This window comes from Narcine bancroftii, chromosome 3 (assembly GCF_036971445.1).
Source record: "Narcine bancroftii isolate sNarBan1 chromosome 3, sNarBan1.hap1, whole genome shotgun sequence".
In the NCBI taxonomy this organism is placed as follows: domain Eukaryota; kingdom Metazoa; phylum Chordata; class Chondrichthyes; order Torpediniformes; family Narcinidae; genus Narcine; species Narcine bancroftii.
Window position 1 is genome coordinate 347,553,956 of NC_091471.1, and position 26,925 is coordinate 347,580,880.

At 41.4% G+C, this 26,925-nt stretch overlaps 1 protein-coding gene across 4 annotated transcripts in view; it reads right to left on the reverse strand.

Moving 5' to 3' along the window:
* usp43a (ubiquitin specific peptidase 43a) overlaps nt 1–26,925 on the reverse strand; it is a 379,969-nt gene that overhangs the window by 14,736 nt on the left and 338,308 nt on the right. For 2 of the 4 annotated variants that reach the window (XM_069929601.1, XM_069929603.1), the window contains 3 exons: nt 10,765–10,842; nt 4,294–4,435; nt 1,635–1,754 (listed from right to left, as the gene is read on the reverse strand). In XM_069929601.1, the coding sequence (XP_069785702.1) occupies nt 1,635–1,754; nt 4,294–4,435; nt 10,765–10,842 (340 nt within the window). The remainder of the gene's footprint in view (nt 1–1,634; nt 1,755–4,293; nt 4,436–10,764; nt 10,843–26,925) is intronic. The other 2 variants (XM_069929602.1, XM_069929604.1) reach the window with 1 other exon arrangement.

Below are 26,925 nucleotides of genomic sequence, written 5' to 3' on the forward strand. Positions count from 1 at the left end.
ATTTTTTCCTGATTTTCAAAGGCTTCCTCCAGTAGACCGTGTCCATACCCTCTCTCCCCACCCCATCATTTTATGCCACTACAATCATCTGTCTCCTTAAACTCATCTCATTTATTGAGAATAGGCCTCATGACTGAACTGCTCCCTCCCAGACATCACCATGATGAATCTCCCTCTCTACCACTATCACATCCTGTTCTGTGGTGAGCAGTACCAGAAATGGATGCATATTCCAGCTAAGTTCTGGCCATGTTCAATATAGTTGGAGTATTTTGTCCTTGCTTTAAGATTCAGTTTACGAACTAATGAGGGCCAATAAGCCATAGTCCTTTTCGACCACATTATTGACCTGCACTGCCAGCTTCAGGGATCTCTGAACACTTTTGAACTTTCCCAGATTGGTGCTGTAACTGTTAAATTGATTCAGAAACCAACTGAGCATTCAAAGTAACATGAACAAAACGCTGTCAAAGTCACACTGCTTGAGGGAGGCCCAGACTGGACTTGCTAATGAGAACGTCCACCTGCCTCTACTCCACGTTCAGCACACCCTAATGCATGGTCAAACATGGAAACCTGAGATGAGTTTGGGTCAGACACTAGCATCTCTGGCTTTCAACTCCACTGAAGTCTCCTTTAATCCCAGTGGTACAACAATACAGCAGAGATCTGGATGCACTCCGCTGGGGTTTCTTGCCAGGGCTGGCTGATATCAGAACAGCAAACCTGTCCATTTGCACAGGGTCCTTGAATCTGGACACTTGTTTTCCTTCTGTTACCAGATCCTTGTTCAGATCTGCCATTAGTATAAGATGATGCCTTGCTCTATTTACCCACACTTTTCTCTTCAACACCATACCGTGCACTTTATTCTTCGGTGATAATATACTTCTGTTCGATTGTCACACTATGTTTTTATTCTTGCACAACCTGCTGTACTACATGGAGGCTGACGTGCATGGAAAGCATGCAAAACAAAGTTTCTCACTGCATCCTAGTTCATCTAACAACGAACAATTCAATTCAAAATGTTTCATATTGCTTAACATTCTAAAATATATTTAATTAAATTATTACCTATTTTTTCCAACTAATATTTATTTAAATATACTCCAAACACCAAGGCCTGCTGCACCATGCAAGACATTGCTTAGGTTCAGGGGACCCTCTCCATTTCGGTAGATGGGAACTACAAGTGGCGAATGAGGTTGCAGACTGAATCCAGCCCACATGTGCAAATAATGTAAGTGAATCTAATTCCACTGCATGCGATTTTAATAAACGTACACAAACCTGTTCACAAGTGCTTTGTTTGCTCATTTTAAAAACATAATTTAAGTCCACCACACATCATTTGAGATGATGGTGTGTTTAATAATGGTTACCAAAGAGTTCATGTATCCCCACGGTCCAGGGATTCTACCAGTGAATTGGATCAAATCACTCAAAAGTACAGAAATAAGCAAAATACCACTTTGTAACCACGTTTCAGCTAAAAAAAAGAGAAAAATTGTTTTTAAATAGCCATTCTGGAAACTTAACTGCTATACAGTTTACGATGGCATCCAATATCAGGTAATGTATGCTAGATATTAAATATTAAATAAACCACTCCCAAATTTTCATTTAATTACCTGGCGAAATCGTTTCAGGTGAATTATAAGAATGTCAGGCAAAGTCCAGAGATTAAGCTTGAACATTCCCTGCTGAAGGTTTTTACAGTGGGGGCATCGCCAGGCATCATCGGGGGCTAGCTGTAGAGAAAGAAAGACCCGCATCATCATGTTGTTTTTTACTGAGAAACAGCTTGCACCAGAAAATAATTTTTAGTGTTTGGAGAGTGCCATCTTCGTACTACGTGAGTGTGATAGTACAGAACTATCACCAATGTACATAGTGTATATAGTTACTGTATCTAGACTGTGCTTACAGCGATTGGCTGAGAGCTAAGCCACACCTATTGTCTGGGCCTTAAAGGGTTGTGTCCCTAGCCAGGTCGGATCTTTCCGGACTGGTCGGCCACCTGTGAAGAGCTCCTGTCTTTTGCTAATAAAAGCCTTGGTTTGGATCAACAAGTCTTTGATTCTTTCAACGAGCTCTACAGTGAGTGAATTGACATGCTTTTTCACAACAGTGCCCTGCAGCCAAGAGTTCATGAGCTGCAGTTCAGCAATGGGTAAAGTTGAGATTTAGCTGCACTGCTGGAAGCTGGGTGCCAAAAACTCAAAAAGTAAATGATAAATCACAAGCAACTGCAAAAGGATAGTCCACTCTCATGCACCGCCAGGAAACTGGTGGAACGAAGTGCATGAGAGAGATCCAACACCGACTCAAACCTCCATGGGGAATGGTTAACTTTATGAGAAACACAGTACATATAACATTACAGCACAGTGCAGGCCCTACAGCCCACAATGTTGTGCCGACCTATAAAAACTTACACAACAATCTAAACCTTCCCTACCTCACACCCAAAACACTCTATTTTTCTTGCATCCATGTGCCTATCTGAGTCTTTTAAATGTCCCTATGGCACCAGCCTCCACCACCACCTCTGGCGATGCATTCCAGACAGCCACTACTCTTATGCCTGACATCTCTCTTAAACTTTTCATCCCTTACCTTAAACAGATATCCTATGGTATTTACTCTTGTCGCCCTAGGGAAAAGGAGCTGGTTGCCCACCCTATCGGTGCCTTTCATCATCTTTAAACTTCTATCAAGTCGCCCATCGTCCTTCTTCACTCCAAAACCTAGCATCAAGAGACACGTTCTCCAATCCAGGTGTCATCCTGGTCAATCACTGCACCCTTCACAGTATCAGAGAAATTAGTAAATTAGAAGACCTGCTTGCAGCCAGATTAAACCCAATTAATTCCAGATATGCTTTTGAGAATTTCATTTATTTGACACAAAATTCGATTTCCATAGATGTACAGCTGATGTAATACAGTGCACTGCGTTACAGATATTCTTTCACATTTCTAAACAAAAAAAATCATTCTGTACAGTTGAAAATTGACTTAACACAATGTAAATCACTAATGCATCCATTTCTGGGCATTTTAGTAACTAGCCAGAAATTTGACCTCCAAGAATTTTTAATTTGAACAGCACCTCTTTTCCAATATTATCTACTTCTACCCCCTGCATTCCCCCTCCTCCCTCCTTCCAGGTCATTGGCTGTATGACTTTCGACCTCAGTGGTCTGAGAAAAAGCAGTTCTTGATCCCTGACAAAATTACTGTGTTTTTCCACACTGAGCTTTTGCTTAAATATGCTATTTCAAGGTCTGGCACTTCGATTCTTGGTCCTTTCTGTGACTGTCACTTCCTGTGATTTCAAATGCAGTCTCTCCCACGAACCTGGACTATTTTGTGGAGGACAAAATCATTGTCCCGGGCACCCTCAGCTCTCTTGCCTCAGGATCATTCTGGTCTGCTGACCTATCAATAGATAGCTGCTGACAGCTTCATTCAGAGGTCCCCTGAACTCCATATTGTAAAGTATGTTAGCCATCATAGAACAAAGAACTCTACAGCACAGTACAGGTCGCTCAGCACTCGACGTGATGCCAAATAATATATTCCTTGAAAAAAAATACAAAACCCTCCCTACCTCATAAGCCTCTATTTTTCTTTCATTCATGTGCCTGTTGAAGAGTCTCTTAAATGCCCCTCATGTTTTAGCCTCTACCACCACCCTGGCAAGGCATTCCAGGCCCTCACAACTCTCTGGGCTAAAAAGATCTTAACCCTGATGTCTCCCCTAAACATCCTTTCCTTCACTTTGTACATACTGTATGTCCTCTGGTGTTTGCTATTCTTGCCCTGGCTGTCCACCCATTCTATGCCTTATAGATCTCTATTAAGTCTCCTCTCATCCAACTTTGCTCCAAAGAGAAAAGTCCCAGCTCTGCTAACCTTGCCTCAGAAGACTTATTTTCCAGTCCAGGCAACATCCTGGTAAATCTCCTCAGGACCCTCTCCATTTTCACAACAATCCAATGATTCCATTGCAATCTAAGTGCCAGTTACTGAGAGCAGCTATTCTGTTTTTTTAAAAAAAACACAAGAAACTCGCAGTACATCAAACAATAGCACATGATGAAATTACCACAGCATGTTTACAGTGCTGTTCTGAAAACCTCTCAATCAAAATCTGCAGTTTTTACAGGACTCGTAGAGATACTTGTCGCTGACACAGAATGCAATTTCACTGCCATTACAATCTATTAAGGATTTTTTTTCACCTACAGCCCTGATGAATAGTCTACACATCAGACAAACGAACCTCCTGACTTACTTGTTCCTCCTTTGTATAAAGTTCGAAGCACTCAGCTAACGTACTGCTGTGGGCCTGCTGATGTCCCAGCTGCTGCATGCGGACACTCTCTGCATCCTGGATTACTTCTTCCTGAATGCTTCCAAACAAACTGAAAAACAAGGAAACGTTCCACTATGGTTACACACTGTAATTGCATCCACAGAGCAGTGTCGATGGAATATGCAAGACTGGAAGACCATTGCAGTCCAAATAGCCAGAATTTAGTACCATATTGCATTAAACCCTATCAACTATCGATCATTCCTTTTACCGAAATGCAGTAAGCCCTTCAATCTTTGTCGCCAACCTATTTCATGCAGTCTATTGTTTTGTAAAATTGTACCATAACTTCCCAACTCTTATGCAATGGCAAATGAACGGTGGCATCTCATATCCTTCTTTATCACCCCGGAGAGCTATGCCAACACCCTCATGAATCTTTGGACTTTAACACTCCCAGGGCCCTACCATTTATTTTCCATGTCCTATCCTTCTGACCAAACAAAATAATCCTTTTGTATTTAACGAGATTAAATTTCCTCTGCTATTGTTCTGCAGCAGACCAATCAATTCGCAGAACGAGAGAGCCACAATCAGGTCGAGTAGAAGAGTTTAAAAGAGATCGTTTTGCTGGTCTCGTCAGGGACTGTGAGAACGGCACTGTGAACTAGAGAAGCATTTAAAAAGCAGCATGAGAGAGAGATTTCTCCATTGACAAATTAGCTATTGTCAAGAAGGGGTGGCACAGTTGGTGTAGTGGCTGGAGTAACCCCTTTACAGTGCCAGTGATTGGGGTTCAAATCCCTCGCTGTCTATAAAGAGTTTGTGCGTTCTCCCTGTGTCTGTGTGGGTTTTCCTTGGGGGCTCCAGTTTCCTCACGCCATTTGAAATGTACTGGGGGTTAGTTTAATTGGGTGTAGATTGAGTGGTATGGACTTGTGGGCTGAAAGGGCCTATTACCGTGCTGTATATCTACATTAATTTAAAAAGGAAGGTAAGGTCAGGTGGAGGGGTCGTTGTGCGAGTGGCCCAGTATAGGAGTGGGAATTTGAGGCTTTGGTTCGAGAGGTTTCGGAAAGCAGAGGCTAAAATAAAGGTGTAATAGTTGAGGCAAGGCAAGGACAGGTTTTTCTCTTTCCTTTTTAATAGGCCAGTGCGAATGGCAGGGTAGGGAGATGCTCCTCTTTCAGAATGTGGATAGTCAGGGAAGACAGCAGTATCCCTGATGACTTAATCTGCGAGAAGTCCACCCACTGCAGCTCCCTACAGACTGTTAGGGAATTGGAGTTAGAGGTGGATGAACTCCAGATCATTTGGGAAACTGAGGGAGGGGGGGGTTGATAGACAAGATGTAGACACACCCAGGAGGCAGAAGAAAAGTAGCTTGGTGACAGTCAGAAGAGGGAAAGGGAATAGGCAATCAGTGCAGGGTACCCCACTGTGACCATTCCCCTTAGCAGTGAGAATACCCCTTTGGATACTGCTGAGGGGGTTGACCTATTTGGGCCAGGCAGCAGCCAGACCGATAGCACTGTGGCTGGCCCTAAGCCTCAAAATGGAAAAGTGAAGTCACATAGAGTGATAGTCATAAGGGACTCGATAGGAGATTCTGCGGTCGCAAAATAAACTTCAGGATAATGTGTTGCCTCTTGGATGCTCGGGTCCAGGATGTGTCTGAGAGATGGAGAATATTTCTTCCTCGCCCGCAGAAAAACGTATCTCAGGGTTGGTATGTGACATCAATGTATGTACTCTGATAATAAATCTGAAATCTTCTTAAAGGGGAACGTGAGCAGCCAGAAGTTATGGTACGTATTGGTACCAATGACATAAGCAGGATTGGATGAGAGGTCCTGCTCCTGCAGACTAAGTTTAGGGAGTTAGGAAAGAAGCTGGAGAGCAGGACCTCCAAGTTAGTAATCTGGATTACTTCCAGTAACATAAATAAGGGAAGATCAGAACATGAAGATAGTGTACACAAATGTGTGGTGAAGAGATGGTGCAGGGGGCAGGGTTTCAAGTTCATGGATCATTGGAACCTTTTCTGGGGAAGGGGTGACCCATACAAGTGGGATGGGTTGCACCTGAACTTGAGGGGAACCAATATCCTAGCAGAGAGATTTGATAATAGAGTTGGGGGAATGGTTAAACTAGGTTTGCAAGGGGGTTGGATCCAAAGTGGGGACAAGGTGATTGGCGTTCAACTTGGGACAGCTGGTTTGGTGTTTGAGTGAAGGGGCAGGCAGACAGGGGAAAATTGTAGCCAGTGGGATGAGTTACAATGCAACAAGGAGACAGAGTTAAAAAAGGTTATAAATAAAGGGCTGAGGGTTTAAATACATGCAGCATAAGAAATAAAGTGGATAACCTTGCAGTACATTGGAAGATATGGTGTTGTGTGCCCATCATGGAGTCATGGCTAAACGATGGAAGTCATTGGGAGCTGAACACATGGTGTATTGAAAGGATAGACAGGGGCGGCGTGGCTCTGTTGGTAGTGAATAACACTAAATCATTAGAAAGAGGTGACATAAGTTCAGAAGATATAGTATCATCGTGGGTTAAGAGATGGCAAGAGTAAAAAGACAGTTGGCAGTTGTATGCAGACCTCCAAATAGTAGCCGGGATGTGAACAACAAATTACAACAGCAAATAGAAAAGTTGTGCTGGAAGGGCAATGTTAGGGAAGTCATGGGGGATTTTAACATGCAAATAGATTTAAGAAACAACCTTTCTACATCTATTCTGTCAACACCTTTCAAAATTAGATTGCGATTGAATCTCAGGAGAGAGAATTTGTAGATGGCTTTTTAGAACAGCTTGTTGATGAGCCCGTGAGGGGAATCAGCTGTATTCGATTGGGTGTTATGGAATTAGAGAGCTTAGAGTAAAGTAACCATGGGGTGGGGGGGGGGGGGGGTGAGTGATTACAATATGACTGAGTTCAATTGGAAATTTAACAAGGAGAAAATAAAGTCAGATGTGTCGGTAATTGAAAAGACTAAAGGGAATTACGCTGGCATGAGAAAGGAACTGGCCAAAGTAGATTGGGAGGGGGCCCTAGTGTGAAAGATGGCAGAGCAGCAATGGATGGAATTTCCACAAGAAAGAAGGAAGGTGCAGGCTAAATACAAAAAGAGGAAATATTCAAATGGAAGAATGTCACAACTGTGACTGACAAAAGAAGTAAAAGCTAACGTAAAAGCAAACAAGAGGGTATACAAGGTAGCAAAAAATTTGTAGGAAGATAGAGAATTGGAAACTTTTTAAAAAGCTTTTTGAAGGTAACTGAAAAACTCAAGAGGGAAAAGTTGAAGTGTGAAAGTCGGTTAGCAAAGGGATTCAAGAAGTTTCTTTAAGTTTATAAAGAGTAAAAGAGAGGACCATTAGAAAAGAGCGCTGGAGAAATAATAATGGGAGACAAGGAGATGGCAGAGGAACTACATGAGTATGTTGCATCAGTCTTCACCTGTGAAAATCATTAGCACTGTGCCAGATGGTCGAAGGGTAGTAGGGAAGGGAAGTGAATTCAGTTACTATTTCCAAGAGAGAAGGGCAGATACATCTCCCGGAACAGACAGATTGCACTATCGGGTTCTAAAAGAAGTAGTAGAGATTGTAAAGACATTGGTAATGATCTTTCTGGAATCAATAAATTCTGGAGTGGTCCTGGAAGGAGGCAGCAGAAAGGAAATTATAGATTAGACAGCCTCATGTCAGTGATTGGGAAGATGATGGAGTCCATTGTCAAGGATGAGGTTACTGAGAACTTGGGGCAGGTGACAAGAAAGGCCAAAGCCAGTACGGTTTCCTTAAGGAAAAATCCTACTTGACCAACCTATTGGAATTCTTTGAGGAAGGAACAAGCAGCTGGATAAAGGCGATACATTGGATGATGTGCATTTAGATTTTCAGAAAGCCTTTGACAAGATGCTGTACATGAAGTTATTAACATGATAAGAGCTCATCACAGGAAACATATGAAATGTGCGTAGAGAAATGGAATACAGAGATCATGTTCTGGTTGGATGCCAGTTGCTAGTGGTGTTCCACAGGGGTCATTGTTGGGGCCGCTTCTTTTTACTTTGTATATTAATGAATTGGATTATGGAATGAATGGCTTTGTGGCTTTGTATCATCTAAGGTAGATGGTGAGGAAAGAGAGAGGCTGCAGAAGGACTTGGACAGATTTGCAGAATGGGCAAAGAAGTAGCAAATGAAATACAATGTCAGAAGTGTAAAGTCATGCAGTTTAGTAGAAAAAATTAAATGGGAGACTAATTTTTAAAAGGGGAGAAAATTGAAAATACCCAGAAGCAAAGGGACCTGAGAGGCCTCATACAGGATACCCTGAAAGCACAGAAGGCGGCAAGTTAAATGAAAGAGGAATAGAATATGAGCAATGGTGTGATGTTGGAGCTTTATAAGGCACTGGGGAGACCTAACTTGGAGGACTGTGAGCAGTTTTGGGGTTCTCATTTAAGAAAGGATGTGCTGACATTGGAGAGAGTTCAGAGGTGGTTTACAACAATGATTCTGGGAATGAAAGGGTTATCATATGAGGAGTGTATGACAGCTCTTGGCCTGTATTTATTGGAATTTCAGGAGAACGAAGTGGATCTCATTGAAATATTTCGAATGTTTAAAGGTGTGGACAGAGTAGATGTAGAAATATTGTTTCCCATGATGGGAAAACTCTAGGACAAGTGGGCATAACTCAGGATTTAAGGGTGTTTGCATAGAACAGAGATACAGAGGAATTTCTTCAGAGGGTGGTAAATCTGTGGAATTTGTTATTTGTTGCTACAGGTTATTGTGGAAGCCAGATCACTGGGCTTATTTAAGGAAGAGGTGACGGGTTCTTGATTAGCGAGGGGATCAAAGGTTATGGGGGAGAAGGCCAGGCAGTGGGGCTGTAGGAAAATGATCAGTTCATGATTAAATGGTGGGGCAGACTCGGTGGGATGAATAGCCTGTTTCTGCTCCTAGGTCTTATGCTCCACTTACTTTCACTACAACTGAATCAGAATTAGAATCAGGTTTATTGTCAAGAACATGTGTAATGAAATTTGTTATTTTGCGGCAGCAGTACTGTGCATTACAGTCCACAAATTGCTATAAATTACATTTCTACAAACACACTCCTCTATAAATAAATAAATTGATGCAAAAGGAAAGAGGAAAAAGTGAGTTAGTGTTTGTGGTTCACTCTCCTTTCAAAAATCTGATGGCAGAGAGGAGGAAGCTGTTCTTGTATTGGTAGATGTTCATCTTCAGGCTCCTGTACCTCATTCTTTATGGTAGCACTTGTGAAAAGGGCATGGTCTGTATGGTGAGGGTCTTTGAGGATAGAGGCTGCTTTCTTGAGGCACTGCTTCCTGCAGATGTCTGTAATGCAGTGAAATGTCTATGATGGTACTGGCCAAGTTCACAACTCTCTGCAGCCTTTTCTGGTCCTGTGCATTGGTACCTCCATATCAGACAGTGATGCAACCAGTCTGAATCCTCACCACGGTACACCTGTAGAAATTTGGAAGCATTTTTGGTGACATATTAGATGTCCTCAGACTCTTAATGAAATATGGGCACTGGTGAGCCTTCTTCATGGTTGCATTGACATGAAGGCCTCAGGATAGATCTTCAGAGATGTTGACACCCAGGAATTTGATGTTCTTTACCCTGCTGACCCCTCAGTGAGAACTGGTTTGTGTTCTCCTGGTCTCCCCTTCCTGAAGTGCACAATCAGTTCCTTAGTTTTGCTCATGTTGAGTGCAAGGTTATTGTTGTCGAACCGGTCAACTAACTAATCTGTCTCACTCCTGAATGCTTTGTCATCGCTGTTGTGATTCTACTGACAACCGCGGTCATCGGCAAATTTTTCATTGGCATTTGACTTGTACCTCGCCACACATTCATGGGTGTAGAGAAACTGGAGCAGAGGGTTAAGTATGCATCCTTCAGGTGCACCTGTGTTGATCATCAGTGGGGAGGAGACATTGTGACCGATCTGCACTGGCTGTGGTCTTCTGATTAGGACATTGACGTTCCAGTTTTTAAAGCTTGTTGGCCAGTACTGAGGGGAGGATGGTGTTGAAAGCTGAGCTATAATCAATGAAAAGCAGCTTGATGTATCTGTTGCTGTTATCTAGATGATCCGCGGTTGAGTGAAGGGTCAGCGAGATTGCATCTGCTGTGGAGCGATTGTGATTTTGGCAGTAGGCAAATTGTAGTGGGTCCAAGTGTTTACTTAGTACGTTAAAACTACCTTTTTAATCACTCTCTGTTCATCCTTATGAAGGGTCTTCAACCTGAATATAAACCCTGTTTCACTAGATATTGCCTGTCAAACATGTTTTGATTCAATGTCAGATTGGCAGCATCTACAGAAATGTTGATTGTCAATCTACATTTCTTCAGTGTCTACAGTTTCTGACTTACCTGTCTTTCATCCTTTGATCCCACTCTAAGACGAGCTTTATGTGTGGGGGCCCACCTGGACCAGAGGAATGCAAAGCCCTTGAAAAATAACAAGTACATATCAGAATTACTGACAAATCTTTCATGCATGGCCCTCACATTGGAAACAAGAATTATTCTCCTTACACCAAATAAATACAAAGTTTTAAAAAAGTTTGCAAAGAAATGCACAGCTGACCCTTCGCCAATCTCTCAAAGGTGCCATACTTGGATGTAAATATGTACAGTAATATTTGTTTGATGTTCCTCCAGGGAGTACTCTTGCAATAGCTATCAATCAACACCTGTGGTAGAATGTCTCTAAGCTTTCTGAGAGTCCGTATAATTAGGTTATGGAGGAAAGATTAGGGAGAATGACTGACAATATTAAACTGGTGGATCTTGAGGAAATTTATCAGCACCCGGGACAATAGATGAGGAGTCTTCACCAGCAAGAGGAACGAAGAAAAGAACATTCAAAATGAGAAGATCAATCTGTGCATGGGCCTCAGCAGATTGGAAAGTTTGAACGTCAGTACATTTGAGATGAAGATGATCACATTGAACTTGATTATTAAAAAATAGGGAGCCAAATGAAGTGTGGCAAGCAGTGCAATTGAATTTTTGATTCTTTACAATTTATAATACAATGCCATGACTGATGGAGAAAGGACCAGCAGCATCTGGAATTAATGAAGGCTCCAAAAAAAAAATCAGAAAATGTCACCTTGGCAGGTAAAAACAGCCTTGAATAATCTGTGCAAAGATCTGCCTGCAGAATAGAAACTGGCTGTCTGATAATTTAGGCAGAATACAGATCAGGGACAGGTCTTTCATACAACCAAGGAACATTCGTTGGCAGCATTGGTATCAGAATGTGGAAATTAGCTAGCTCATGCCTTTTTAAAGTAAAAATCAAAATCCTGAAATCCCTAGACTTAGATAGTGAATTGTGCAGAGCTGCGTTACCTATTAATTGGAGCAAATCCGTTTTGCGAACATTTCCAAGTGAATTCCTGTAAATTGCAAAAATGTCAGGTGATGATCCACCAGGACTTGTTCCTACCTAAAGATGTGTACTTAATGATATCACTATTTGCTCTACATCCATATGCAACAAACGTTCCCATTTTGATCTCGTAGAAGGCTGCTGCACTTGGACTAGTGTTGCACAATTCTGATCACCCCATCATAGGAACAATGTGCAGGCTGTAGAAAGGGCGCATGTGATTTGCCAGGATGCTGGCTGGATTAGAGGGCATGAGTGATGGGGAAGAGATTGGACAAATTGGAGTGTCGGTGGCTGAGGGCAGATCTGATTGAAGTCCATCGAATTCTGAAAGGAATAGATGGTATAGGCAGTTAGTCTTTATGTCACATACCAAAGGATATGCATTTCAGGTGGGGTGGTGGGGGGAAGTTTAAAGGAGATATGTGAGGCAAGCTTGGAATGGGCTCCTTGTGGAAGTGGCAGAAGCAGATCCAACAGTAGCATTTAAGAGGGTCCCAGAAAGGCACATGCGTATTCAGAGAATAGAGGGATATGAATCATGTGCAAGCAGGAGAGTTTTAGTTTAATTTGGGCAATATGTTTGGTACAGACATGATGGACCGAAGAACCTCTTCCTGTGGTGTATTCTTCTGTGTTCAAGTCTTTGAACAGCTGGAACCCTAGCATTGATACTGCAGATGGGCACAGTCTTCCAAAGCTATGTACGCCAGTATAATGCTACTTATTCATTACTACCCACAACTAATCTTCAATCCACATTATTGTATTAACTACGATAATTTTGTTTGTTAAAAGCCTTCTGAAAATGCAAACAAATCACATCAACTGGTTCACCTTTACCTCTTTTGTGGGTTACAAGATTTTTTTAAAATAGGAAATAGCAGATTTCACTTTCATTAATCCATCTGAAATCTACTCAATTTATTATTATCTAAGTGCCCTATTGCCTTTGTCATATATTCCAGCATTTACTGATGTGGCAATAACATTGATTGAGAAAATCATGTTTTATTCTCTCAGTTTATACATCCTTGATACCTATATATATATAATTTTGGGAGATAAATTGGGAAAGGTTTGTTAGAGTAGGTCATACACAAACACTTTAAAACAGATCTTATTTAAAATACTGGAGCTCTGCCCCATGGTAGACGTATCAGCTCCAGAGCTTTTGCAAGAGTGCTCAAGACTTCACTAATGGATTGTTGTTTACAAAAGGCAACAGATGAAAGAGCATGTCGGAGCCGCTGCTGTCTGGAAGAGAACATGCTGTTCTGGGAGGGTCATGTGGTTTTGCAAGCAGAGAGAACCAGGCTTTCTCTCAGAGAGAGAGAGAGAGAGAGAGAGAGAGAGAGATCATTTGTACAGTGTTACAGCTAGCAGACACCAGCTGGGACTGGAACAGGACAAGTTGGCAAGCTTATGGAAAGCCCAGTTGTAAGACAGCCTGGTCAAAGCCCTTGTGGTTCATGCAAGAGGAGAGGACTGGCTGTCTAATGTTTCACTTGGAATAAGTGAAACAAAAAGGAACTCTGTGGTGACCTGAAAGAAAGAGGTTATCATCCGGAGAAACCTGAAGGAGTAAGTTTCGTCAGCAAGACACTGAAGTGGCTGATTGAAAAGGAACAACAAATCTCTTTCTGAAAACCGACAAGAACCTTCCTGAGCAGTAACCATTTACCTTTCAAGCACCAAAGCCTGGTGAGCTTTATAAATGTTAAATTCTGTGCACAGTATAAGAATTGCCGGCAACCAGTGAACTTGGAGGAATGAGAAATGAGATTGGACTGTGAAGCAAAGAACTTTTCTGAACTTACACACACATTACATACACGTGCACTTAGAATTAAAAGGGGGTTAAGTAAGTCATTAGAGGTAAGTTAAACTTTGATTCTAGTTTCATGTTTAAAGATAATTAAAAGCAACTTCTTTTTAAGTAACCATTTGTCGTGGTGAATATCTATTGATGCTGGGATTTGGGGTCCTCTGGGCTCGTAACACCACTGCTACTAAACAAAGAAAAATTGGACCCTTCCCACCTTAGTCTCAAAAAGGGTCTTTCCAGCTTCTCAATGTTTGCTAAAGATTCCAGCATCTGCAATTCCTTGTGTTTCTCAAGTTTGCTACTGCGAATAATTTGTTTTTCCTTGACGGTGGATAATTCTCCCTACCCAGTCTGGAGGGATTATAAACAATGTAAGGATGTAGATGTATCAAGTGAAGTTCACCTCCAATAGGTCCCTTGAAAATTTGAGAGAACTGAAAGGAAATTTTGCGCTGAACACTGGCGCACCTCAGGGCCGCTCCTGTTCATGATACTGACCCACAAATGCCTCGGCAGATCCAGCTCCAATGGTGCCATCAAGCCAACAGTAGTTGGCCTCATCACCAACATTGATGAGTCGCACTACAAGGAAGAGCTGGAAAATCTCGTGAAATGGTACGAGAGTAACAACCCGAGTCTCAACGTGGACAAGACGAAGGAGATGATCGTGGACTTCAGGAATGCCCACCCTCCACTACACATCAACAACTCTGTAGTAGAGAGAGTGGAGAGCACCAAGCTCCTTGGAGATCACTTAACTAGTGACCTATCATGGACACTCAACATCTCCTCACTTGTCAGGGAAGTGCAACAGTGACTGCACTTCCTGAGAAGGCTGAAGCGGGCAAGGCTAATGGCCACCATTATGTCAACCTTCTATAGGAGCTCCATCAAGAGCATCCTGGCCGGTTGCATCACAGTGTGATATGGTTGCTGCAGAGAAAATGGATTGGAGTTCAATCCACAGGACCATAATAGTAGCAGAGAGGATCATTGGAATCTCCCTCCTCATCGACGTGATCTTCTGGAATCGTTGTCTGAAGAGAGTGTGCAAAATCATTGAGGACATCTTCCATCCTGCACACAGCATCTTTCAACTGCTCCCATCAGGGAAGAGATACATGAGTTTCAACTTCTTCCCATGGCAGTGAAAACGCTGAACAACCAAAGGAACTGCTCACACTGACCATCCAACACTTCCATATTCATGAAACAATATTTATTTATTTTTACTTGTCCTGCACACATGTATGTCTGCGTGCTTTACACCGAAGACCGGAGAATACTGTTTCATCGAGTTGTATTTATACATCAGATGACAATAATCGACTTGAAATTTGATGATAGGAGAAAGGCCACTATCATGCAAATTAAAGGCAAGGCACCCTGGCCTCATGAAAACCATTTGACGCATGTGGTGCTTGAGAAAAGAAGTTGATGTAAAAGATAACCAGAGATGTGGGGCTCTTTATGGTGGAGTCAACTTCTCTCTACATCTGGCAATATAGACACAAGAACCGATTCCTTTCTGACAAAGCCGTGCTGTTTGCTACACATGGCCACAAGGGACACGATGCTCCTCCTTTGAAAGGGAGTTCATTGGTCATCCAGTACTTTGATTGACCTGAGGAATTAATAAATTCTAACAGAGATCAGAGTTATTACAATGAATTAAGAAGAGCCAAACTTTATCTTATCTTCGAAAATCAAAAGAGCTGCAAGTGCTGGAAGAAGAAAATGCTGGAAACACTCAGCAGGTCCGAAAAAGCAGAAAGAGAAGCAGTTTATGTTTCAGGTCCAGGTCTGCTCATCAGAACTGGGCAAGGGTTTAGGTGGCATGGGGAAGGAGATGGATGTTACAAAGGATACATCTCTGGCATCCGATGACCTACCGTGGTTTACTGAGATCAGATTAAGCTTATTTAGTTGTGCAAAGTGCTGCTACTGGTAAAGCTGTGGGATGTGTCGCAGCAGTGAAGAACAAAGGAAAAAAAGCACTGAGCCTAAATGATGCCCAGCAGGAATGGTAAGTTGAAAGCAAGTTATCTAAAGTTGGAGAATTTGGATAATGAGTCCACAGGGAACATGAGGTTTTGTTTCTCAAACTTTTTGTTTAATTTAGATGGTAACAAGCCCTTCTGGCCACCAAGACTATGCTGCCCAATTACCCCTACATGAACAAACCCTGTAGGAGGAATCCGGAGCACCAGGAGGAACCCCACACAGGCATGGAGAGAATGTACTCGTTGCAGAGACCGCCAGATTCGATCCCGGGTCACCAGAGCTGTAACAGCATTGAGTTATTAGAGGTTCTTCTGTTAACAATGCACGAAGACCGAAAAGAAAGGTTAGAGTAGGTGGGAAGATGAATTAAAGTGGCAGGCAATAGGAATCTCAGGGTCACCATTGCAGATTCCTGTGGCCTCCTCTATATTGGAGAAAGCATGCGCAGATTGGCCAAATGCTTTGTGGACCCACCAGTGCTCAGCTGTAGAAGTGACCCTCATCCTAATTGCAAAATGTGTATTGTTTATATCATATTTAACAATGCTAACATAATTGTTCCTTCGCCAGTAGATGGTGCTGACGCCATTTATCAGGAAATTAGCAATGACCTCATTATAACCATTACAAGAATCTCACAGAAAAGCAGCATAAAATACATGCAACAAATTGAATTTTTGTCCTACATTAGATACATTTATTAGGGGAGAAATGTAGAAATGATCCCCAAATCACTGCAGGGTTCATCTGCATGTCTTTTATTTTAAGTATCCATATACATATTTATAAAATACATGCTAAAGTGGACAATGAATATACTAATGCTAAGATTCCAGCATAAAATGTAATATTTAATTAGTTATAGAAGTAGTGGAATGAGGATTCAGAGGCTTTGGTGACTAGAGGATGAGAATATCAGGTAAGATCTTTGCATGGCTACAAAGACTAGGTAATGGGATGACAATGAGGGCAGTGGATGTGGGAAATCTGGGAGAACACAATTGTCCCGATGATTATACCTGGAAGAGGTGCATCCAGCTACAGCTCCTTATCGTTCAAGTTAGGGAACTAGAGTTGGATAAACTGCAGATCATTCAGGAAGCAGAGAGGATGATAGAAAGAAGCTATAGGGAGTCACACCCAAAAGGCAAGAGGCAGGTAGCTGAATGACTGTCAAGAGAGGGAGAACAGGCAGTCATTGCAGAGCACCTATGTGGTAGCTCCCCTCAACAATGTATACCATTTTGGAAACTGTTGGGGGGGTGGGGGGGAATGCATCAGGGACAAGTTGTAGTAGTCAGGTCTCCGGCACAGAGTATGGCCCTTCGGCTAAGAAGGGAGGCCGTAAGTTTTGTGAACAATGTCCAAGACTCCGGGATGGTATGATGCCTCCCAGGTGCCAAGGTCAGGGATGCCTCAGATTGATTCCCCAGCATTCTCAAGCAGGAGGATGAGCAGCCAAATGTAGAAGTCTATGCTGATACCAATGACATAGGCAAGAGTAGGGAGGGATGAGGTCCTGAAGAGGGAATTCAAGCAGTTTGGAAGGAAGCTGAAAAGCAGGACCTCAAGAGTGGTAATCTCAGGAATGCTGCCTGTGCCACGCGTCAGTGAGGGTAGGAATAGGAAGTTGTGGCAGTTGAATGCGTGGCTGTAGAGTTGATGTAGATGCAGGAGCTCCTCTCTGAAACCATTCTGGTCAATCTCTTTTGCACAAAAAGAATGACTTAGATTTAATCATGCCTTTCATGACATCATGATTTTACAAAACATTCCTCTGCCAACGAAATACTTTCAAACTTCAATCACTGCTTCAGTGTCAATAATGGGGCTGCCAAATAGTAGCACAGCATGTTTCCACAAAAAAAAATAGTTGTATGCAATCAGGTAATCTATGGTTCACACACAAAATGCTGGAGGAACTCAGCCGGACAGGCAGCGTCGAAGGGGCTTGGCCCGAAACCTCAGCTATCTTTTTCCTTCTCTTGACGCTGCCTGACCGGCTGAGTTTATCCATCATTTTGTGTGTCTCTTCAGTTTTCTAGCACCCGAAGCCACTCTTGCAGGAAATTTATTGACCTTGAAAATGGGAAGAATTCCCCATGGTCTTTGAAATAGCGCAATTGGATCATCGGAGTAAACTGCGTCGCAGAAACTAAGAATTTACTTGAAAGATGTCAGCTACAACTGTGCAGCACTGCTCAGTACTCTGATAGAATGTCAGTAAAAATGTTTTTCTGGGCAATAAAATTACATTTGAATGTATTATAAAGTTCAATTAAAAACTCGTGATGAGTACTGGCAATATTTTTAAAATGAGAGTGTCAAACTGTACAGCCTCAATAAAATCAGACCATTGTTTCTTCAAATTATTTGACGTTGTTTTATAAAATATATTACTGTCATTCAGTAACTGAAATTATAATAATCTAAAATTAGATGCATTTCAGTTTGCAATTCAATGAATAACTGATATTTATATTAAAAATAATTCTTGAAGGCCTCTATCCTTCTCAACAGGTTGGGGTTGAATTTGATCATTTTAACCAGACTCCAAGCTGAATCCTCCAGAATTTGGATCATGCACTTGCAGAGCAGTGCCTAAGTTAGCCCAATATACCAAATTGCTGTCGTCTCATGCATTGTATTCTGTTAAAGGTGCAAGAAACAAAGAATGAGAGATAGAGGGACGAAGCACTGCAGGATACAGTTAGACAAGAGAATAAATGATTCTGCTGACGACACCACAGTTGTCGGCAAAATCAAAGACGGCAACGAGGAAGAGTATGGGAGGTAGAGAGATCGGCTGGATGTGTGGCATCACAACAGCAACATTAGAAAAACCAAGGAGATGATTGTGGTCATGAGAAGATCTGGAGAACAAAAGCCTGTCCTCATTGAGGGGTCTGTCATGGAGAGGGTCGATAGCTTCAAATTCCTGGGTATTAACATCTCTGATGATCTGTCCTGGGATCTCCATGTCGATGCAATCATGAAGACTTGCCAGCTGCTATATTTCATGAAGAGTTTGAGGAGATTTGATGTGCCATCAAATACTCCTGCAAATTTTTGCAAGTGTACCATGGAGAGCATTGCGACTGGTTGATCACTGTCTGGTATAGACTGGCCAATGCACAGGACAGGAAAAAAACTCCAAAGGGCTGTTAACTTGACAACACGGGCACTAGGCTTCACTCCATCGACGACATCTACAAGAGGCAATGTCTTAAGAAAGCATCCTCTATCCTCAAGGGTCCTCACCACCCATCTTCACACTGCTGCCATCAGGAAGGAAGTACAGGAACCTGACGACGAACATCCAAGGACAGCTTCTTCCCCTCTACCGTCAGATTGAATGGACAATGAACCACAGATTCCACCTCATTATCTCCTAATTTTTTTTTTGCATTTATTTTGAAATGTACTTCATAGCAATAATTGCACTGTAACAGTGCTGAAAATCAACAAATCTTATGACATGTTCATGACGATGAACTCTGATTCTGAGAAAGAAAATGGGACAAACTTTAACATTCGCCACCAGACGGAAACCTTGAGCAAGCAGATCGGGTGCCCATCCTCATTGGCTGTAATGAGATCTTGGATGAACCAAGGCTTTGGAAAACATTATTGAAATTCAAATCTTACTTTGTATTTGCATCTATTAAAATTATATTTCTGAAGCAAATGAATTTGTCTACCAATTAAACAAATTAAATAACTACTGTTTTATGGTCAGGACAGTCATTGTCATGTAAAAGCGCCATCATCCATTCAGTGCAAGAGCCCTCCAGGCTGTTGAAAGTGACCGATGTTTGAGTAGTAATACAGTAAGGTAAAGTACAAAACAGAAGCCAATGTACCCTAACACCAATTGTGGTTCAGATTTTTAACAACTCAGAGCATGAGGTAGATAACATTATGATGCTGGATGCTGAAAGACTGGCTGAGTCTTTCAAGTGTTTTAACTACATTCATAGCATCTGCAGACCATTAAGTTCAAGACAAGCAGAGGTTCCATTTAATTTTCTTCTCCCTTTTCAAAATAAAAGTTCACATCAATTCTCAAATGAAGTTTCAAAGGAGAGACTGTGGGGGGGGGGGGGGGGGAAGGAAGGAGAACATAAATTTTACTGAAGAGGATCACAGATACAAGTGTGGGCTCTTTTGAACCTGTTGCACAGTAGAATTCAAGCCTGCACTTCAGTTGCATAACCTTCACGTCCCTACAGGACTACAATCTGTCAGCCTCAGTTGTGGTTCTTCATTGGCCTCGTTCAAACAGCTTTTTGATGGACAGTGTTCCAGATTTTTCACCAGACTTTCTATGGTTTTTGACATAACCCTGTACAGACGTGCTGTAACATTAAGGTTATGCTCCCTATTCTAACTCTTAGCCAGAGGAATTTATTCTTTCCATCTATTCCAATAAATCTCTCGAGCTAAGCAGCTTTGCAGGTCATCCTTGAAACCTCTTTACTGAAGGAACACATTCCTCATCTACACATTTATAACTTTAGTATTACTATGGTGAATCTTTGCTGCAGCCCATCCACAGGCAAAGTCAAGGAATAATGGATGATTGACAGTTGACTCAATATTATCAATTTCACACACTCGCCCAGTCTTTATTACTCATCAGATAAAACAAAATTGCTCTGCACAATTAGCAGATCAGGCCAGAAGCAGGTAATCCAGAAACAGTATATAGTAAAACTCCTGGTATCCAGCACCTATGGGGATTGGTAGATGCTGGATAAGTGTATTTTCTGGTTACTTGAGACTCACTCTTACAATGCCTAACTAATACACCTGCATTAAGAATAAACAGTTTAAAAGAAAAAAAACTCTACTGTATTTACACTGAACAACTTCACTTACACGAACATATAATCCTCAAAAGCATTTTACTTTATTTAAGTCATATTCCTTGAAAACATTTAACCGCTGCTGCAGCTGCAGGTTCCTCCCCCTCCGTGGAGCTGCATAAAAGATGAACAATAACTTTATAGATCATTAACCACCCCCCTTCCCTAAGTTAAAACCTCTGATTGGGATGACTCTTATTAAGTAGGGATAAGGAGACACTTTAATGGAGTCACCCCAACAGCAAGCAGCATCGACCAGCTCTTCATCCTGGGCAATGCCATTTTATTCAAACACAACTTTATTCAAACAACTGCTACAAGCAAAGCATGGCCAAGGCTCTCCACTGGCTGAATATTAGCTCCCATTTTCACAAAAGGTTTATGTGCTACTTCAGAGAACATTACTTTTACAATTTAAAGCCTTAGTATTTTTTTAAAACTTATTATTTTATTCTTATTTATTTTAATTTATTTTCATTGATTTTTTTTCCCCCAGTTGCTTGAGGCTGCCAACTGTTTGAATTCCAGATACCAGGGCTTTAACTGTATATTGCTCGTGAAAACGAGAGTCTGTTCCCATTGGAGCAGGGGTGGCCAATCTTTTAATTTTTAATTTAGAAATACAACACGGTAACAAGCCATTTCGACCCATGAGTCCACGCCACCCAATTAACCTACACCCCCAGTATTGACTCATGGGCTGAAATGGCCTCTTACCGTGTTGTATGTCTAAATTAAAAATTTAAAGGTTGGCCACCCCTGTACTAGGCCAATGGAAATTGGGTTTTTAAAAGGTTTGAATTCAGTTCTGAAATCACGTTTAATTTTCTTGTCTCCAATAAGTCATGATATTTTCTGAAGCCAGACCGATGGCAATGAAAATCACATTTTTAAAAATGGACTCACTTCATCTGTGATTTCTGGAATAAGACATTATAGATTTTCATAAAAGATCACTGTTGCACCTTGGGTTACTGACTATCCATGGTACTCTTAATTTTGCACCGTCTTACTGAGAGATATTCCTGTCCTCCACAAATGTTAGTGAGATAACAAGTAAAAAGGATGGTAAATGAGAATCCAGAATGCAGGAACTGAGACTTTCTGCACAATGGCAGGTAGGGATTGGATTTTTCACTATATTGCCCTCTTATTCAGGGAACAGAGACCTTCTATATGAAGACAGACTCCCTACTGTAAATCTAATAAAAGACTTGAAAATTGCAGCAATCACAAGCCTGCCAATGCTACGAGTGAGAAAAGCTCATGATGATGAAATTAAATGCAAGATATTATTCCAGGCTCTAAATTCTTAACTTTTTATCTGCCATGTAATTGTCTAAATTACCTTGTCCTCACATTTGCAATGAATTACAAATCAACAGCTGAACCAGAGCTTGGAGCTATAGGACTGGGAATTCAAATAAAGAACTCATTTGCTGTCAAAACTGATGAAGCCTGATTGTTTTGCCAGTAATTACCAGAAATCATTTTGTGTAGCTCGAGCTTTCATGTGGCCTCGTAAAAATGTCACAATTTTCTCCATCCTGCAGAGAACAATATTACATCTACAAATTTTAAAGACCATAATGGAGGTGGAAGCAAAAGGAAGGGGGAAAGAGGAAAAATAAATTGGAAAACAATAATTAGGTCATAAAGTTAACAGGTGGACTGAAGAAAATGTAACAACAATTAGATATGACCGTAAATATCATCAAGATGTTGTACTCAAGAGAGGAAAATGAGATTGATGTTGAGAAAGTGGGAGATGAAATACAAATTGAGCACTGTTCCAAATATGGCAAGATTAATTTAGAAGATTAAAGATAAATTTAAATGATTAAATTACACTGATTGTACAGGATATTGCAATGTGTAGAAATGCCTTCAAATTCAAAGGATTTAAAGCTCATCCTATGTTAATATATAAAGTAAACAAAAGTCTATTTGTAACCTTGCTGAAGAAATTACAGTAAAATCTCCATTATCTGGAATTCAAGCAACCAGTAGCCTCATGTAATCATGGAAAAGAAAGATTAAAAAATACAGAAGTTTATTATTGGCACCCCTAGCAGTCAGTTCGATAACATGCAATCTCAAGCAACCAGCAAATTCACTTATCCAGCATCTATCAATTCCTCTAGGTGCTTATACCAAGGGTTTGCTGTATTTCTTTCTTAAAATTAGTGCTACGTATATATAAATAAATAAACACACACAGTGGTGATGTAGGACTGGGATGGCAGTGTTGTCTTTTATCCCTTACCATGGAGCACAACTTATCAATTCAGAAACACTAAAGCATTCAGAATGCAGCACCTTGTCTGGACTTTTTTCTTTCTACACCCATCTTTCAAGGTCTGGATGTCGCTGGTGACGACAGCATTTATTTCCCATCTGAACTTGCTGTCAAATCCTGAAGTGTATTTGTTTCTCTCACATTTTTTTACAAGACAGGTGCAAAGCTAGCTGGCCCACAAGTTTCCTGCCTTCTGTCTCCCCTCTCTCTTACAAGCCCATGTTATTTCTTGATTTATACTCCATTCAACAATATTAGGGATTCTAACTAGCTCTCCCATAGGCGACTTCCTAAAATGACTGTTTCTTAAATCCACCAAACTGATTCCACCATTAATTCTTGCGAACTGATCCTTACCACATTAAGAGATCCTCCCCACTGCTTTTCCTTCAAAGAGTGGTATCCCTGAATTTTCTGTTCCCAGTATGTATTTGTGTCAACAATTCATTTGTTATAAATGCTGTGTGCATTCGTTTAAAGAGTTGAATTCTATCTTATAATTTTTCTTTACTCAAATTCTATTTGATAATGAGCTTATAGACAGACACACATGAACAATGGAAAGCGCACTGAAATTCATACTTGCTGCAGCCAAACAAGTACTTTCTAAAAAAATACCCATATACATTAAACTACAGTATAGGAAGAGATAAATACAAAAAATAATGAATATTCACGGTTAAAGTAGTGCAAGTCAAACAAAAAGACACCACTGCCAGAGCATCGCTGCAGCTGATGCAGACCCGGGAGAGTGGGGGGTGGAGACATAGCGCTTTTCTTCAGTGTCCTACCACCTGGTTCCAATGCCAACAATGGCTTCGTACAAGCTTTAAATTGCCTGTTGAATGATCTGATGGCATATTATCTTTGAATCCTGCAAGCACTGATTCTCCACCCAAGATGGCAGCAGACTGCAAAGGGCTGCAGATTCCAGGCGAGAAGCGAAGCGGAAATGGGGAGAGCACCCTCTACCCCCAGTTGAGAAGAAGCATAGGAGACAACCCTACAGGATGGTGACCACGGCAGAAGACCAGCAAGAAGTTCAGCTGGTGAAAGATCCACACAGGCTGCAGGGCTGTTGGCGACTGCAGTTGTAGAACCCACACAGGCTGTGTATGGGCTGCTGGAGACTGGCTCATGGGAACCAGGAATCAGAACCTGGATTCGAGAGGGTGCTGAGGGAAAGAAGGGTTCCCAAAGGGCCTTAGACAAGAAAAGCTTCACTGAATCAAGGAAGGGACTGTGCGGCTGCAGAGGATGTGAGGCAAATCCACACTCAGTGTCTCTGAAGGGACCCTCTTTTGCTTCTTGTGCTCTGACTGTAAGGGGTGCCAGGCAATGCTAATGGCCACCCTTTGTTTGCCTCATGGCAGGCTGAAATAAATTTCCTTTTCTAATATATTTTCTGTATTATCACATGAGAATAAAAGGAATCTTGAGATATTTTTGTGGTGTTGAAGTGATTTATAGTTAGGGTAGCAAGGGGAGGTTCAAGAGCTGTTAGAAAAAATGTTCTTGAACCTTGGGGTGCTGGACTTCGTGCTTTTGTACCTTCTACATGAAGGTATCAGTGAGAAGAGGCTGTGGCCAGGTTGATGGGGATCCTTTGTGATGTTGGCTGCCTTCTCGAGGTAGCAACTCACATAGGTGACTTCAATGGATAGGAGGTCGGGGACTGTGATGGACTTGACTAAGTTTGCTACCTTCTGCATTCATGGGCACACCAATTGTCAAACCAGTCAGTGTACTTTCTGCAGCGTAGAAGATGGATAGAATATTCGATGAAATGCCAAATCTTCTCAAACCTCTAAGAAAATGGAGGTGCTCGCTTGCCTTCATCACAGTTGCCTCACTGCAATGTCTCCATGAGTTTTGCTGGCGTACGTTTGTCTCAGTTCATTCTGATTATTATTGCCTTTTTACTCTCTCACTGGAGTCTCCATTCCTCCCCGCCCCCCCCCCCCCCCCCACCCCATCAATGTGATCTACTGAGATGGTTGTCTAAAAAGGGTGCACAAAATCATCAAGGACCCCTTCTACGCTGCACACGGCATCTTTCAGCTGCTCCTGTCAGGAAAAAGATATAGGAGTATCAGAGACAGCTTGAGGAACAGATCCTTCCCACGGGCCGAGCTACTGGAACTGCTCACACTAGCCATTCGAGACTCTTGTATTCACAAAACAATATTTATTTGAATATATGAATACTTGTCCTGCATATGAATAGTTTGTCTGTCTGTGTTATGTCTGGTTTTGTGTCAGCCTGTTTTGCACCGAGGACTGGAGGACTGTTTTGTCGGGTAGTACTTGTGCAATCAGATCACAATAAAATTGACAGACTTCTCAAATGTCCCCTTATCTGAACCCCTACTTCAATTACCATACTAATTTAGCATTTTTCCTTTCTCTTTTTTAGATTTCAATATCCATGTAGAGCTGCTTTAAACCTAGATGCTTCCATTTGTAGTGCACACAAACATTGTTCTAGACAGAAGCTTTTTAAATATGTACTGAAAGATTATTTCAACCAATGCACAACACAACTTAGCATCTCTTTCATTCTCGACCGTCTGCACCAGAGTTCCTGCTTTCTGCCTGTTTGTTAACTCCTGGGAATCAGTCACTTCTCTCAATAAAGAATCAATTTCAGGCACTGGTGGCTTCTTAGTTTCAGAAATTTTTCCAACGCAATAAAACCTTGACTGAGAATTACAAATGAGAAATATCTGTTGTAAGCACGGTAACCAAATGACCAGAAAGACGATGAAAATTAAAGAGAACTTGTTTGAAAATAAAGAAGTATAAAAACTGGAAGAAATATACTATAACATCCTTTAAAATGTGGGCTGTTTCACCTTTGGGAGTTTCTCATCCATGCAACGTTGTGGCAACATGCAGGTGTAATTAAAGCATTTCACGTTATGATTTAAGGAGCATGCTACAAAAAAATTTTAATCATGATAAATCATGAACAATCTCTCAAATACATTCCAGAATTCTTCTCACTTCACCCAGCAGAGCAACTGGTTTGTCACCCAGTCTTTTTGGGCAAGGCCAATAGATCACGCCCATTCTTAACTTCTTTGGAGGGACTGGTGGCACGCTTCTTTCCAGAATCCAAGCGGCTTTCATGATAATTTCAGAGCTAACCACATTGTGGGTTAGGAGTTGCATACAAGGTCAGCAAGACAGAAACTCTCCTTTGGACACCATCTGTGATGGATTCCTACGACGGTCAGTTAGTTTCATGGTCACCATTTCTGTGCTATCCTCTTAATGTCCTGGAATGTTAACTAAATTAATTTATATTTCCTCTGGCTCATTAGTCCAAGCTATTCTTGTTGGATTTGTTTAACTGAAGCTTAATTCGGATACACAAACAATGCAGAATGGGAATAAAGATTACAGATTCTGAATAGGCACAAAGCTATTTATGTGGGAATGTTCAATGAAAACGGATTCCAATTCAATTGTCCAACCGTTTATAAAGGAGCACTTTGCCAATATTCAGGACTAGCTTTTATACAGGGCAGGGCTTTGGTGTCAGAGGGCAGTCTGCAGTATATAAGAGGATAAAGATGGCTTTTGAGCTGGAAAGGTCTATCACAGAATCTCCCGATTTACTGGTCAAGGTCTGGGGCCACAGCTGGTTCAACCATTTTATCGTTGATCCTCACTGATATGCCAGAAAAGAAGCAAAGAGGAGCTCATATGTAATGATTGCCAAGCAATTAAAGAAAAAATGTGCATTCATTCGGGCTGTTTGCTTATCCACGTCACTTTCCTGCGGGAATCCCAGAAGCCAATTTGCACATGGAAATCTCCCCTGAAGAGCAATAGGATAATGGCAAGACAATCCATTTTAATGCATTGGCATAAGAAAAGATATCAGGCAGGGCACTGAGTTAATTTATTTTGCCCTTCAAAATTATGACAATTTGAACTGAAAAATTCCTTTCAAACTTTATTCTTTGATTAAAACAACAATGTGAGAAAAGTATCCATAAGAATAGAAAGTTTGGCGGAGATGTCAGAACTAAGTACTTTTTTTTTAAACACAGAGTGATGGGTGCCTCGAATACATTGCCTGGGGTGGTGGTGGTGGAAACTGATACAATAGGGACATTTAAACAAC